Source organism: Coturnix japonica, chromosome 3, assembly GCF_001577835.2.
Source record: "Coturnix japonica isolate 7356 chromosome 3, Coturnix japonica 2.1, whole genome shotgun sequence".
Lineage (NCBI taxonomy): Eukaryota > Metazoa > Chordata > Aves > Galliformes > Phasianidae > Coturnix > Coturnix japonica.
The window spans coordinates 1499157-1515680 of record NC_029518.1 but is presented as its reverse complement, the minus strand read 5'-3'; the positions used below and the strand labels follow the sequence as shown (position 1 = coordinate 1515680).

General features: G+C 42.7%; 1 protein-coding gene across 1 annotated transcript; it reads left to right on the top strand.

Moving 5' to 3' along the window:
* On the top strand, positions 1–16524 carry ACTR2 (actin related protein 2). Its single transcript, XM_015856538.2, has 9 exons — positions 1–162; positions 3682–3792; positions 8871–9086; positions 12656–12728; positions 12959–13095; positions 13701–13850; positions 14468–14613; positions 14797–14929; positions 16138–16524. The coding sequence occupies exons 1-9, from the start codon at positions 115–117 to the stop codon at positions 16306–16308; spliced, it is 1185 nt and encodes a 394-aa protein (XP_015712024.1). The 5' UTR covers positions 1–114; the 3' UTR covers positions 16309–16524.

Below are 16524 nucleotides of genomic sequence, written 5' to 3'. Positions count from 1 at the left end.
GCTGACGGCTTCCGGCGGCAGAACGGGCGCGCGGCCCGGCGGCGGCGTCGTGAGGTGACGGTGCGGCGGGCGGGCAGGCGGTCGATCGATCGATCGGTCGGTGGCGGAGGAGGGATGGACACGCTGGGCAGAAAGGTGGTGGTGTGCGACAACGGCACCGGGGTGAGTCCCGCGGGTCGGTGGGAGGGAGAAAAGCCATTCCCCCGGCTCGGCTTCCTGCCGGCACGCCCGGTCCGCCCGCCGCGCCCTGTGCGGCCCAGCGGCGGGGCCTGCGCCAACGGGAGGCGGCCGGGAATGAATGGGCCGCGGGCGGCGCTGAGGTGGTCGGGGCTCGCTGCCACCTTCCTGCCCCTGCGATCCGCCACCTTCCTGCCCCCGCGATTCGTAACGTGGAGGCAGGAAGCGGCTGAGAGCAGCGCGGAGACGGCGGAGCCTGGTGTGTGCTGTGTGCCTCCCCCTGAGGAAAAATAGTTATATGTATATATATATTATATTTATAAAAAAGCGTTTTGAATAAAGAAAAAACCGTTCAAAGCCGAGGACGGAATGGCTGAGACAAAGGATGGCGTTGGTAAGGATCCGGCCTCTTGAATTGCGGAGCGTGCTGTCAAGTGTTTGAAGTGAGGAGAGCAGGGATCTGACAGCGCAGCTCTCACGGCCCCGGTGCCTCCTCGTGTTTCTCCCTACCAGGGAAAACGATCTTGAATAGGGCCGAGGGTCAGCAGGGCACTGCCCACTGTATCGATTAGGATAAGAAAAAGAAGGCCTTCCCCCCTCCCTCCACCCCTCACTCCTTTCCCCACCCCCGTTCTCAGTGCTTAATGCTCTCCTTGTCAGGCTTGGCCCAAGAGGCACATGCCCCAGGAGCCCCCTCCATCCTTCAGTGCTGCCCTCCTGCTGGCAGTGCAGCAGTGAGCTGTGCAGCACTTGGCTGGAGCTGGTGACACAGCGCTGTATTGCTGTACCAGCTGGGTGTAAGTAACACGGTGAGGTGCCTTTGTGCTGCTGTTGGGGGCCTGGAGGAGGGGCCAGTGTCACTTCGGCTTGTGCTGGGTTAGATTGCATTTCCCTCCGAGCAAACAGTGCATGTGTGCAGGTATCAGAGTCAGCTCTGTGCAAGAACGAGGTATCAGGACACGGCTGTTCAATCAGTCAGCTTGAAATATGGAGGTCAATTTAGGATAATTAAACCAGAAAAAAATTGTGTTCTTGGCATTGGAAGGTGTTTGAAACTTCAGCTGGGAATTGAATATGTCAAATTAGGCCTACTTTGTCAAAATGGGATTTTTCACGGTAACTGTTTTCATGTGTGACCTCCTTTATATCAAAAGGATTTCTGATATGCCGTGATATGTCATAATTAACGTGCGAAATTAAGTTTCTAGTCAGGTGCCAGAAATATCACATTAAAAACAGAGACTAGAAAACTCAGCTGCAGCTTTAACTTTAAACTTGTCTGGATGCTGCTTTGAGGAAGAGGCGACTAGAAGGAAGTTCTTCCAACATGTAGTGCAGAATGGAGGCAGGCAATGGCATCTGGGCTGCAGGAGTGTGAGAGGTGGGTGTTCTGTAGGACAAGCAGAAAGTAACTGAGTGGCCTGTAACGTTTCTCTAATAGTATTTAGAGGTTTTGTTTGAGAGTTGCATCAACTGAAGGAATCAAACACTGCTCCCCAGTAAGAATATGACTGTGTTCATTTTAAAGCCTGTCACGTGGTGTCTGGGAGCTTCCTCATTCTTTAGTTCGGAAGAACACTTATACGTTCAAGTTCTTGCTGCTCGATGACTCAGTAGGAAGTGAAAGAGCCCGTGCAAACCACAGTGCAATGGAGAAGAAACTATATATGGTAAAATGGTCACACGGGCAGGCAAATGAAGTAGCTGCTCTTAAAGCATTTTGCATGTGTAGCAGGCACTTGCAAAAAGGAATGATGGTGAACTTTGGCTTCCTTGCCAAGAGGTGTATAAATCCATTGAGTGTTGGTTTTGGTGTTTGAGCCCTGGTGTGCACTGAGTGTTGTACTGAAGTCATTGAGCCATGGTGTGCGCTGAGTGTTGTACTGAAGTCATTGCTCCAAGGGCTGCACAGAGGAGGGATGGCAGAGCAACAACAATGCTGTACTTCAGTTTTAATAGAGGGCTTCACATGACGGTAGAGAGAACACTGAGTATTTCATATTTGGCTCCAGAAGATGATTATATTCCAAACTAGCTTATAACATTCAATCAGATGTTTCAAGAGATCTTTTGAAAGAGAGGATGAGCATCATATGTTTCTTCTTCCAAGACAGTTCAGTTACGTGGATGTGTGTTTGTTGCTTAGGTGCATTTATCTCTTATCACTTATCTCTTGGTAGTTTGACCAAGTGTCCTTCTTCAGCCTTAGAATCTGACATTGCTTCATCACCAGCCTCCTAGCTGAGTGCTCACCGTGGTGGTGGGGGCAGTGCTGTACCCTGAGGACACTCAGCATCTCCCACCAGGGGATACTGGCTACAGGGCTGCCTTCAGTGCTCACTGATGATTCATGTGGCCTGGGGAAACAAGGTGGATTTGAAGGGGAGAAAGGTGGAATGAAAAACTTGCCCCTTCTGTTTGGTTAACCACGTAGAGTTTGTAAAAAAAGGTCATCCTTACAGATTCTTGGTTCTAACCTGAAAGGGAGAGACGGGGTTATTCAATGCAAAATAAAATGAGTGAGATTGAGGTGAATGGCTCAGCTATCAGATCTGTGAATTGCCAGTATCCTACTGTTGTGCAATGACCCAGCAAGGTGTGTCAAGGCCTTAGGGCTTAACTTAGGGACTGAAAGTTACATTTACAGCTGAGAGAGTCAGAACTTAGAACAGTATCTTTGTAGCTCAGCATTTTCTAGTTCAGTTTTCTTGTATGTCTGTGTGTGAATCTGTAAACCTTCACTTACACTCAGCTCAGTCCTTCAGAACGTCTCGAATGTTTCCTGTGGTGTAAAACATTTGGGATTTTGGCATGTCCAGGTAGGTGATCAAAAAACGTGGCCCTTTGCTTATCGTAGCAGCTGTGCATTCTTGAATACACAGATAAGATCTGTGTAACTCCCCAGTACTCTTTGTCCTAATGTCAGCAAGAGTCGGTAAGTAGTTGCCTTTACAGAGAACATAGATTGCAACAGAATGAGTGACATTAATGTTATACGTGGTAGTTCTGGTATTCAGAACAGCTCTGCCTCTGTAGAGAGCAAATTCTGAGCCAGGGAAAGAAACGAGGGGCACAAAAAAAGCTCATAATTCCCTCTCCACTCCTATTAGCCCAAATTGAACTGGAATGTTTCTTGCACCTTTCCATAACCAGCTTGAAACATTCCTCACAGATGAATAACGCAGAGCAACAGAAAGTGACTTTTCATGTTAGAGCTGTACATCATCACAGACAGGGGGTTTTTGTGCTCAGTTAGTCCTTAATGCTTTCTTAGCACGTATAGTGGATCTTTGGAGCTGGCACTGTGGAACTTCCCTTTGTATGTATTTGAGGAACAAACACTTTCAGAATGTCCTGCTTGCTATGAGCTGCCACTAACTGGGACTTCATTTGTGTCCTGAACATTTTACTGCAAACTCATTTTACATCATTTTACTCCCAAACAAATGACTGTTGGTAAAACTAAGTACTACATGCTCTAATCAAATCATTTCTTCTTTTCAGTTTGTGAAATGTGGCTATGCAGGCTCAAATTTTCCGGAGCACATATTTCCAGCTTTGGTTGGAAGACCTATTATAAGATCAACTGCTAAAGTGGGAAACATTGAAATCAAGGTAATTCTTTACATTATTCTTTTCTAACAGATTAATAATAATATTTAGGGCATCTTTTGACATACGCAGTGTTTGCAAATGCTTGTTTCTGTATTCTTCTTTATGCCATTTCTGTATTTCTTGATTAATTTCCATGCTGGATTTTACCTTGTCGTGTACTACAAGGAAATCAAGAGGGTGGTCCAAAGCTCCACAGAAGCCTTCAGCTACAATTGAGGAGACAGCAGATAGAGCACAAGTAGTTCTGGGCAAAAGGGGGACTTGAAATGCTAATATGTAAGTGCTGTCAACATTAGAAGGCAGAAAGTGAACAGGAGTGGTTGGTATTTATCACCAAGATGATGTGACAATGCTGAAGGGATTCTGAAAATTCAAGGTCTATTTGGTACTCTTTGCTTTCTGATCACAGTTTATCATCTGTGACATTGTATGAGATGTGTTAAGGTTGGTTGTGTTTGAGTTTCTGTTGGCTTTGTTTTTATTTTATTGTGGATAGATGTGTGATACTGGACCATCAGTTAGAGAGGGGGAGGCTGTATTTGAACTACTTCTTGGTGTTATTCTGGGCATGGGTTGGTGGGGGGAGCCACTGATCCCAAATCTTCTTCAGAAGTCTTGTGGGGGCTGTCATTTCTCTCTTTTGTAGTTAGAGAGTAATGCTTCAGTTATTAGTAATTGCTTCTGCAGTTGAGGCTCTCGTAATGTCTTGACCCTGCTGTGGTCACAGCCTCTTGGCTTGCTTCTAGCCACACATTCTTACCTTGTGCTGGCCCTAATGTGCTGCAGTAGCGTGCTGAGCCACTTTAGAGAGCAGATCCAGCTGATAAAGTGGAATTTCTTTGTCAGGTAAATTCTGACTGCCTCTTAACACAATTGTGAAAGCTAGTTTGAGGGCAAGGCAGAAGCAGGAACTTGAAGGAGAAGCAGAAGTGCATGCAGAACTGTAGAAACCCTCATTGCAGCCAGTGAAGGTCGAGTAGAACCTCACATGTACAGGCTTTCAATGTTGTTTCCCTGTTGCTTCTGAGTAGTAGCGTAATAAAAGGGGAAAATACATGCATCTTTGCAGCCTTGTTCCTTGTTTTCAGACTTCCAGGAGTAACTTGGTTTATCTGACTAACCCTGCCCGTGGCACGAGGTTGAAACTAGATGATCTTGACAGTCCCTTCCAACCCAAGCCATTCTGTCTTATACTTGAAATCATATTGATGAAGTCGTGTTTTCTTTCCAACTGATCTGACGTAGCCTGTCCTGCCACTTCTGGTGTCATGATTATCTGATAACTTAGTTTAATATCCTTACAAATGGCAGTGTTGAACTAGAAGGGTAGGAAGTACCAGCAAGGAATTGTTATGAGAGAGATGCAAAAGACCCCTGAAATTATAATTCTGTTTCTATTGCCCCTCTTACGCCAAAGCATGGATTATATTTAGAGAATGTAAACTGTGTCCTGATTTCTTCCTAGCTCTTTTAGAGCATCTGCCTGTAATACCTTACCTTAAGAAAACATTGCATTAAGAAATCTATGCCACAGATACTTGGAATATCCCCGTGGGATAATCCAGTGGGTTGACTTGTTAGGTGTGTATGTCGTTTTCCTTTGTGAGTTGCTTGCAGATTTCTCGACTGGAATGTATTTCAGCAGTTGAGTTTTATGCCAAAATTAATTCTATCCATTCACTGCAGGTTCTTATGTCGTAAGCTTAAAACTGGGTAAGGGAAGTGGCAAGATTTATCAGTTTAACTTTTGAGAAGTATTCAGACAAGCTGTCGTTCCTGTGCAGTTCTGAAACACACAGTTGAACAGTGGTTATCATCCATCTACTGAGTTTCCAATGTGAAGCTGCTTTGTCCCATGTTTTCTTTCTGGACTCTCATTTCACAGTAAGGTGAATTAATTCCTATTTTTTTGCTTACTGCCATAAAAGCATTTAAGCACAGTGGGGCAGATAGCCACGAGAAAGCTAGGAGAAGATTGTGCCCACCTTCCTTATACATCTGCTGCTGGCTCTGGAGTGACTGTGGAACTACAGCCTCAGTAGTTGGGGGTGCATCATTTTCTTGGACCTGCAGTCCACAGTTCAGGCCACAGATACAAAATCCAGGTATCACTGGTATCATTTGGCTTCAAGTTGCAACCTCAGAAATTGGAAACCAGACACATAGACACCACTTTGCTGTCTTTACTGATTCGCTGATCTCTGAAGCAAGTTTGGGAGTGAATAACCTTAGAAAAGGAAGGCAGGATCGTTGTGCACCTGTGACCAATCAAGACAGGATATTAGGGCATTACTCAGGGACCTGTTGAGCCATAGTCCATGTCTTACAGTTGTACTCAGTTTCTGCCAAAGGCGGCGTGGAGCTGATCTTCATCTGGGTTTGAGATGAGGAAGGGGGCTTTGCTTTGACCAGTCCTTGGTACTGCCTGTGCTAAAGCAGCTGCCACAAATTGCAAATACTTTTCCTCTGATGCAATTCACACCATAGGTAGACTTGCCTTAGTAGTGCTGATAGTTACCTTTATGGCTTTTGATAATTTACATGTAGGTTTAATTGGAGGAGAAAGAATCTCAGCAGTCATGAAAATGACCATAGTATAATTTCAGACAGCATTTGCATGTGTGCACTTTGTACTTCAGGTTACTTCCCAGCTGTTTTAATTCTCCTATCTTCCTACATCCATACCTTGCTATTGTGAAGAACTTTAGTTCCAAGATATCTGAACAATTAAGTCTCCTTATAGACAAATACTTTGACATTATTGCTTTGAATTCTTGAGTATTTAAGGCAGAACACTTAAAACAACCTAAACGTAGCATTAGCCAGAGCTGGCTGTAGTCAATCCTTTTCTGCAGAGTCTCATCTAGTTCAGATGAGCACATTGCTAGGGGTGAAATTCCAGTGTTACAGAACAGTTATGCACAGAACCCTACTAGAAAGGGACAGATTTTGTTTGCAACATAAGGTGCACAAACGCAACATGCCAGCAACTTGTTGCGGTAGCTTTAAATAGGGACATTTAAGCTAAAATCCCAAGGATGTGAACTTGGCCCTAACTACACTAACCTGGATATTTTTCAGCCGCGCGTGCATCTATTTGCAGCTTATTTCTACTGCGTACTTTAAATAACTGGAGAATTTCATTTAGGCTTTTTCTGACTTTCTTGCTTCTACCTTTTCTTCACCTTTTTTGACCGGTTGAAGTAGAATAACAAAAAAATGGTAAGTGAGGGTGCCTCGTGCTGCTTGTTTAGTGTTGATGCTTGGTGGGACCTAGAGCTCTTCTGCTGTTTTTTGCTATTCCTTGTTCTGTCTTGCCTTACATTTTGCCTTTGAATCCATACTTACTTTGGATGTGTTTCATTGCTTTGGTTTACTAGCAACTAATTGATGAGACTATTTTACGTATTGTGTTGAAGTATGACATAACCTGTGGTTTTGCAAGGTGCAAGAATAGCACTTGAAGACCAATGTGAGCTCAGTATCTCCAGCAGCGGAAATTACTTTACATAACGTTACAGACCAAGGGCATGAAAAAAGTTTCAATTTCCAGTTAGGCAAATATTGAGTCCCAGAGTGATGGGAACGTTGGATGTCACGACAGTGATGCTGTATGGGCTGCCTTCCTTATGAGTGTTGTTTGTTTGTGTGCCCTGGAGAACAATGAGTGCTTCTGCCCTTCAGCTTTGTTTTGTTAACAGGACGCAGAAGTTTGGTGTGACTTGATTGTGTGTTTCAGTACTGGCTTTTCCTGGGCTGCATCCTGTCCAGGAGCACAAAGCCTCCAAAGGCAGCACACAATAATACACTGCTGAGGGTTTCTGATGGCATAACCTGATGTGGAGGAGTTGTGTTATGCTTCCACTGAACTACCTTTGGTTTTAAAAAGGTAGAGCCTTGACTTCTGTCTTCTGTACAGTCTGGGTAGTGGAGGTGTGATCTATTGCACAAGGGAAAGCAAATGGAGCACTTTGTCAGGGAGGAGGAACAGATTATATGACACTGTTTTCAATAAGCTTCCTTTTTATTTTTATTGGTTGCTGGCAGCTCTTTAGGTTGCTTCTGAAATGGGCTTTGATGGACTTGATGCTGCATTTCTGTCCGTTGTTTTTTTTTTTACCCCTTGCATTGAATTGTAGGTTGAATAACCTTCTCTATAAAAGTTTTCTGCACCGTGGTAACTGCTGGCATGTTTTTGTGTGGAGCAGACAATTTTCTGCAGCGAAATGAAGGCAGCAGTAGAGTGAAAGCAGCGCTCTAGAAACATGTTCTTAGAGGCCAGGTGTGAGCAGATCAGTTAAGGCTTCCATAGGAAAATGTAAGATACAACAGGGAACAAACACAGTGTCATATTGTGCATACTTCCTCTGGGAAGTACGTGGGAAAGGAGAAGATACAGTGCTACTAATTTGAATGTGCAATGTTTGCATAACTAACTTTAAGAAACAGATTGCTTAATTAATGGGAAATGGTTGTACAAATTGCATTCGTTGGTTGTGTTTGTGTAAGAATGCATTGCCGTGGTTTTTGTCTTGGGACTTTCAGCATGGAACAGACCAGGGTATGTTTTACATTTAGATGTCTCTTCTCTTCACACCCTACTGGCATAGGCAATGTGTAAACCACAGGTACTTTTAAGGTATAGTGTGGAACTCATAAGCACTTATTTGCTGTTGCTACTGTTCTGTTTGCTAATGGACCACTCTATATTCCTTTCCTGGCATCGTGCAGCGTGCAGGGAAAATATTCTGCAGTCCACCTACCATCTTTACATGCTGTTCTGTATCTCAGCCTTCTGAAATCTGATGACAGAACTTCGGAGGTGTCAGTGGAGAAACATCTACCCTTACAAAAGCATCGTTTTGGGGAAGGTTTGGGATAGATAACAGTCCAATTTCAATATTACACGGGGTATATTCTACTTGTCTCCTAAGCTCCTAAAAACAATTCTGAAATGTGGGCATTGTTTGAAAGCACAGATAGATGTGGGTTAGCACAGCTTGCTGTCGTTGTTTGAGGATTTTGTTCTCTAGAGGACTTTGCAACAACTAACATACTTCTATGTTAACATTTTACAGGATCTCATGGTTGGAGACGAAGCAAGTGAATTACGTTCAATGCTGGAGGTTAATTATCCAATGGAGAATGGCATCGTTCGGAACTGGGATGATATGAAGCACCTCTGGGATTACACATTTGGACCAGAGAAACTTAACATTGACACAAAAAATTGTAAAATACTGCTTACAGAACCTCCCATGAACCCAACTAAAAACAGAGAGAAGATCGTGGAGGTACGTCCCTCTAGTAGGAGTTAAGATGTGCTGTTGTTCAAGTATGGATAAAAAGCTTGGATTTTCTTGGAATACCCAGAAGCTGCCTGAGGGAAGGCAGTTCTCCTGTCTTCTGAGCCAAATGTGCCATCAGCCATGGTTATAAAGGTTGCTGTGGTCAAATTCAAACAGTCCCTCTTATCCAAACGTTAGAAGCAGACTGGGTGTCTCAAGCCATTTCACCAACAAAACGGGGTTAGAAATGCACATTTTTCTTCAGGTATCTAAGATACTTTGATTACTAGATATTGGGTGATTGTTAATTAATTTAAATGACTTGAACTTCTGCAAGGCAGTAACATTTTGGAAGAGGCTGATGCTTGGACAAGCTGATGCTGACCAGATGGAGCAGCGTTGTTGGAAGTAGCTGAGACAAAGGTGTGATGACAACCAATTCATTGATCTTTGCTTAACACCCCCAGGGATTGTCAGTGAAAGCCTTCTTAGAAGGAAAGCTGGGTTCTTGGATCCTGTGCTGTCCAGGACAACCTAAGCTACCTCTGAATTCAGTTGGTTGGAGGAATAAGAACTTAATTTTATCTTGACCTACTAACTTTCCTTTAAAAACCATTAGTTGTCACAGCTATAGTAATACTTTCTGCTATGTGACCGTGGGTGTTTTTGCAGTAGTCTTTTATTTCAGTGTCCTGCTAAATAAATCTGAGGCAGAAAAACTCAAGGATTAATCAAACTGTACAATTTTGTTGTGTTTTTAAATTGAAAGTTTTCTAGCATGTATAGACATTAGTGGCCCGTTATCTAAGCGCTGTGTAACTGGACATTAGCAATGCTGTCTGCTGTGTATCAGGCAGCTGTGGTGTGATGAACGTAGTGGCCTATTCTGGGTTGCTTCCATATAGTAGGAATGGCTGAGTTTCCTGCTGAGGCTGCATTGCTTTCCAGCTGTCTACAATGGTGCACTCGTTTCTGTTTTCCTGCTAAGTGCACCAGGCTGGGTTTTAGTTATTCTGGTGCTGAGTAATTTTATCCTATAAATTGAGAAGCCTCCTATAGCTTCTGAAGTATGAGAAAACATTTGTGTTGCCCCATGTGCTTTTTAAAACCACTCCAGAGACTGTAGATACTTAACCACAATTCAGAGGATTAAGGAGAACCAGAATCCATTTTCATAAAGTCAAACTTGAGCTGAACAGGAGTTCACTGTCTCTATTAATATCTTTAATGGATCATAGCATTACGAGGACTGGGAATATTTAATTTACACTTGTCTGTCTTCCATTTTTGACACAGACTCTTCTTTTTCAGGGAGGCTAGACCAGAATGAAGCAGGGAATCAAATTAATATTTTCCTGAAGCCTGTAGTAAATGCCTCTATAGTTTGTGGTGCACTGCAGTAATAGTATTTCAAAAGGAAAAGCCTGGACCGTGTCAAGATAGTAGAAAATTACATGTGCTGTACTTGATGCTATTTCCATGGATTGTCTTTCCTCACCACATTTCTCGATCAAGCACAGCTACATAGTAACAGCAGTTCACATGACATGTACATTGTAACATACATACTTTCAAAGCGCTGTTTCTTTTGTAGCATGCAGGAGACACAGATTGCTATTCATTTTAAGGTAATGGCTGCTACTTGTCTCCAGTTGCTTGCTGTGTTCTCATTCTGAAATACCCTTAGGAGCAGCTTGACTTTCATGGCATGTCATTTAGCGTTAGAGATACACTCTAGCACAGACTCTTCTCCCAGTTCCCGTCTAGTTTTCTTTATCTCCTTATCCCAATTCTTAGTTCTTCTTCCTTAGATTCTATTAGAACATCACCAGCTAATCCAAAAGCAGCTGTCACTAGAAGGAAAATCTTCTTGGGATGCATTTACATCTTATGTTTTTTAACACAGTCATCCTGCGATGAGGCGTTTTCCTAGTCAAAGAGAACAGATGTAGATGTCTTGAAAGAATGAACAGCAAACCCCAGCTGTCCACGTGTGAGCTTCAGTAGGTTTTTGCAGTTCAGATTTGGGGTTGTAAAAACCCAAAGCAAGCTCTTCTCATGGCAAGGTGCTCCGCCATCACCCCCCTCTATGTTCCTCTAGCTCCTGTCATGCTGTGTGCTCACTGCAGATGTTCTTAGAAAGGGGGCATCTGTCTTCCCAGAGATTTTGCTATGTGCTCAATATAGCTATGGAATAATAAACTTGACTTTGCAAGGATCAGGGTTTTGATATGGAACAGCCACTTAAAAATGTGCTCCTCTAACAGAGGAGGGTCTTTAAATAGTACACAATTTTGAAATTGTCAGGCATCAGCATTTTTTTTTTCCTTTAAGATATTTAAGACCTTTAAGATATCTTTTACTTGAACTGTGGGAGTGCTTAGGATTTAATCACTTTCTAATCCTGGAAGTGGCAGAAGTGCTTGGGAGGCTGTAGAAGAGCAAAAACAGAACTTTGTGCTGGAGTGATCAGAGTTCATCATCTTTTTTTTTTTTTTTTTTTTCCATAGTAAAGCATTTGGAGGAGGAAGCTGCTGTGCATTACTTGTTTACTTGGCCTTCTTTGTATTTATAAAGAGGACAAGAGGACAAGATCCTATAAACTGGACATCCTTTACTTTTAAACCATTCCTTCACTGCAGCTAGTTTCAGTGCTTAGGGGAGCCTAGTCTATGAGATGGGCAATTACCTTTCATGCTTTAATAAGAGCTGGAGCAGGTTGCCCAAGGAGGTTGTGGATGCCCCTTCCCTGGAGGCGTTCAAGGATGTGGCTCTGGGCAGCCTGGTCTGGTGGTTGGCAGCACTGCACATAGCAGGGGGTTGAAACTGGATGAGCACTGTGGTCCTTTTCAACCCAGGCCATTCTGTGATTCTATGATTGTTCTGTAAGTAGTAACTGAGTCATTCTAGGTGTACTCCTTCCATTGTAGCAAGGTTTGCACTGAAGCTAATTCTAGAAGTTTGTCATTTCTTGCACTTCAAAGGAAGGAAGAAGGCCCAAATGAGAACAGAGAACAGTCTGTGACGCTGCACTGGTTCTGGACCAATATGAGTAGGTGTCTGTTTGCTCTGTTTGACAGTCTCCGGTTGTACGAAGACTGGTGACCCTGACAGGAAGAAGAAAAAGTCTGAACCTCGTTAGAGTCAGAACATACAGCTTTAACAAATGTTTGGTTTCCAAGTCACATTTAAATAATGAAGTAGCTGGCTGGCCTTGCAAGTATGTGCCTCCCACTCGGTGGGCACTTTAGAAAATGGCTTGGTAAAATGGCAGGAATTGGCATATAGGTTTCTTGAAAGTATTCAGTTGTTGTTGCTGAGTGGATGTGAAATGTTTGAGGTCCTTGAGATGACTCATCTCACATGAATGGACAGGTAAGCTATTAAACTGATGGTGCTAATTACTGCCATAAAGCAATAAAGCAAATGAGTTTTTAATGTTTGCGATGAAATTTCTTGGAAAGTGTTTTTGATCAGCAAAAATACAGAATGACATGAGGACCATTTTCAAACATTTATGATACTTCATTTAAGGATGGCCTTATTGGACATTAATTTTTGCCTTCATCTTGCAGGTTATGTTTGAGACATACCAGTTTTCTGGAGTGTATGTAGCCATTCAGGCTGTCCTTACTTTGTATGCTCAAGGTAGGCAAAGATAACTTAAAATATGTTTGATTTATGTGTTACTGAGGTAGAGCTCCAGTACACTATTAATGAGGCTTGGGTCTACTTCATTACTGCTGTAAGCAAGCTCAAATCTGTCTTAAAGGCATGCTTTATATTTTTGCTTATGATTACAATGATAAAACCAATCTGCTCTATTCATGGAGGTGCTAATAACAGTTGTACTTCCTCCCCCGTTCCGGTCTTCTTAGGTCTGTTGACTGGTGTTGTTGTGGACTCTGGAGATGGTGTGACTCATATTTGCCCAGTTTATGAAGGTTTCTCTCTCCCTCATCTCACCAGACGGTTAGATATTGCTGGGAGGGATATCACCAGGTACCTCATAAAGGTGAGCTGGAAAGTGTCTTTGAAACTGAGGCCGATGGCACACTGGTTCAAGTTAAAACCCCTTGGTAGCAAGAAATTGCTAAACACCTCCCCTTGATTATGTTAATGTTCGTATGTTAATGACATCAAGAACACCAGCATTCCCTGTATTGCTTTAGCCTCTCTGTGTTACGTTTCCTCATCTGAATCATGTGATAGCATTGATATTATTCAGACTGTACTCGCTTTCCTAGAAGCAGTCTAAGAAGGGGAGGGATTTCATTTTGTATTTGGGAAATAAAACCTCAAGTTTGGCTTTCTTGATAGGTAAAATAAAAGCAAGGCTGTATTCTTGCATTTTTTTTAGTGTGGAAAATAACATAATGATTCTTTCACTTCTGTAACAGTGATACTGGAAATTCTTAGGTAAAAGAAAATTTCCAACTTATCTGGTTTTTTTTTTCCCTTTTTCTTGTAATAATGGATACAGTTCCAGATATGACTTAATACTGAGTTTGCAGTTAGAAAAGCCAGGCAAACTTGACAAGTTTTTGACTGTGCACACTGGGGGTAAGGAGATCTGTACTGTTTCTCACATTCATTGCTCATCTGATCCGTTCACTGTAGCTCCTCTTACTGCGAGGGTACGCGTTCAACCACTCTGCTGATTTCGAGACTGTTCGCATGATCAAGGAGAAGCTGTGTTACGTGGGATACAACATCGAGCAGGAGCAGAAACTGGCGTTAGAGACTACAGTACTAGTTGAATCATACACGGTGAGTGTTTGAGACACGTTTTCTTGACCTAAACGTATTAGGTTTAAAATCAGGTAGCATTTAGCTTTGATTCCTTGTGAGTTTTTCTTGGCAGTCTCTCACTTCCCAGACATAGAAGTCTGTGGAATCACATTACTTGGTTCTGGGAAAACTTGAAAATCTCATTCTGTAACTATGGATGCTTGAAATTTGAATATCACAGCACAGAAACTTGTAGAGAAAGCAGAAAGCATGTCAGATTATTTCAGCTTCATCCCTTTAGCTGTGATACATTTGTGACTGGTAACTGGTAAGAATAGAGGAAAACTTGCTCTTAGGAGACTTGCTGTAATAGCACATGACACAAGTTCATCTTTAAAATCAAGATTAAGATCTGTTTTGCAGGGTAGCTTTGGTACTTCAGTATCAATATATCTGGTCCTTGGTCTCTGTAAGTAAATTGTGTAGCCATTGAAGAATGAGCGTCTTCTTTCAGTACTACTGACTTCTTGCAGTTACGACAATAAGCAACAATTGCCTGCTTTAAAACACTAAGTAACAATGTAAGTCATTTCCTCCTGCTCTCTGTATCTAAGTGGCTAAAAGCAGCCTGCTGAATGGTGCTCTCTCTTCCTTAGCTCCCAGATGGCAGGATTATCAAAGTCGGAGGAGAACGGTTTGAGGCACCAGAGGCGCTCTTCCAGCCTCACTTAATCAATGTGGAGGGGGTTGGTGTGGCTGAACTGCTGTTCAACACCATCCAGGCTGCTGACATTGATACCAGGTAAGAGAACACTTACTGCCGCACTCTGACAGTGAATTGTAGCACAGAGGCTGCTTTATAAGAGAATAACATCTTTTTGCTTTAGTCACCACTATGTGCACAGCTGTGTGAAGATACATACTGGAACTGGGGGTCGGTCTTAGAAGTTATGTAGCACACTAAAAACATTGTTCTCTTGCTTAGGTCTGAATTCTATAAGCACATTGTGTTGTCTGGAGGGTCCACTATGTACCCTGGGCTGCCTTCACGACTGGAGCGAGAACTTAAACAGCTCTACCTGGAACGAGTTCTGAAAGGAGATGTGGAAAAACTCTCAGTAAGTTCTTGAGTCACTGCTGTATTTGTGTGGGGTGGAGGTTTATTATCCTGAATCCCCACTAGAGGGAACCAAGTAGTTAGAAATGACTGAAGCTGCGAATCACCCTCCATGCAGCTTAAAAGCTTGGTGCATCCCTGTTCTTCACAGTCCTGTGCTGGCTTTTGCATACATATGCAATAAAGCTGCCTTCTGGTCATGCTGATAGAAAGTCATTCCTGAAGTCTTGGGTTAGTTTGAGCATAAAACATGCAGTTAAATGTTAGCGTACAACTCTAATGTAGAATGATGGGTGCTAGTGAGTTTTTGTGCTTTAGAAAACCATCACTGAGCAAAAATTATTTCTGTCTTTAAAAACTTGGGCTCGTGCTCTACATAGTAAATGAAATGCTCAAAAGTTCAAGGTTGGAGTTCATACATCTTCAAGTGGAACAATATTCCTTGTTCACCTGCAGACAAAAGCCAAACACATGATGGAGGCAGCATCGCCTTCTATCTGGTAACAATGCAGCGTGCTGTTCCAAAAGGAGATATTTATGGGAGAAATTGCTCAGAGTGAAGTTTCTAATGGTGAACTGAATTGAACTTCCTCAGCTTTGAGTACAGCATTCTCTGAAGATCTCTTACAGCTCTTTAGAATGACTCAGTCGCGCAGAATAGAATCACAGAATCACATGTAGCTTTGACTGTGCTCATTTTTGCTCTTGCAGTTGGAGCTTGGGCATCAAATAATGAAGAATATGAATTAGATAAGCTGGGTTAGGTTGTATAAATTTAAAAGCCGTTCCATCAGCCCTCCTCAGATTTGGTATAATTGTAAAGCGTTTTGTGATCCGGTAAACTTGTGATAATTTTAGCCAACAAAGCTTAGCAAGCGTTTAACTCTTCTTCTGTGTTCATAAAACGCAAAACTACGATCTTTAATTTTCTATTCTGACTTCTGGGCTTTTTGTGGATACATGGAAGGTATAATTTTGGGGACGTGTCAATAGCCCTCTCTAATTTCCAGTGCAAAGTAGTTATTTGACTTTGTTTGTGCGAGCTGGAAGCTCACACAAAGCGCCCTGTGCTAGCATTGCATTTTGGTTGTGTTTCTCACACTTAACCTACTTGTGTTTCCTTGTTGTAGCTGAAAGCACAGTTTCGTTTGAGAGGTCTTTGTTCTGAGAATCCAAGTACCAGTTTTGTTGTGTTGTTTTTTCCCTCAGAAATTTAAGATCCGAATTGAAGATCCCCCTCGCCGAAAGCACATGGTATTTTTGGGTGGCGCGGTTCTAGCAGACATCATGAAAGACAAAGACAACTTCTGGATGACCCGACAAGAATACCAAGAAAAGGGAGTGCGTGTGCTGGAGAAGCTTGGTGTGACTGTTCGATAAATCCCAAAGCTTGTTCCCATCACGTCTAAAGCTTTTTTTTCTTTCATTGCCAATCTCTGAACTCACTCAGCTACATGCTATGGAAAGGCCTGTCTGTGGCCTTTGACCCAAAGGTCAGGTTTTGTTCTGGTTTCTTGGGGTGGCTTTTGTTAAATGTTTCTTAATGTGGCTAAATTAGACTATTAAATTTGACCGCTTCCCCGCAAACAAAACAGA

Excerpts from the sequence above, each read along its gene's own strand:
- ACTR2 (XM_015856538.2), top strand. The coding sequence starts at position 115 with ATGGACACGCTGGGCAGAAAGGTGGTGGTGTGCGACAACGGCACCGGG. Across the intron at positions 9,087-12,655 it reads ACAGAGAGAAGATCGTGGAG|GTTATGTTTGAGACATACCA; the intron begins GTACGTCCCTCT and ends TTCATCTTGCAG. Across the intron at positions 14,614-14,796 it reads GCTGCTGACATTGATACCAG|GTCTGAATTCTATAAGCACA; the intron begins GTAAGAGAACAC and ends TCTCTTGCTTAG.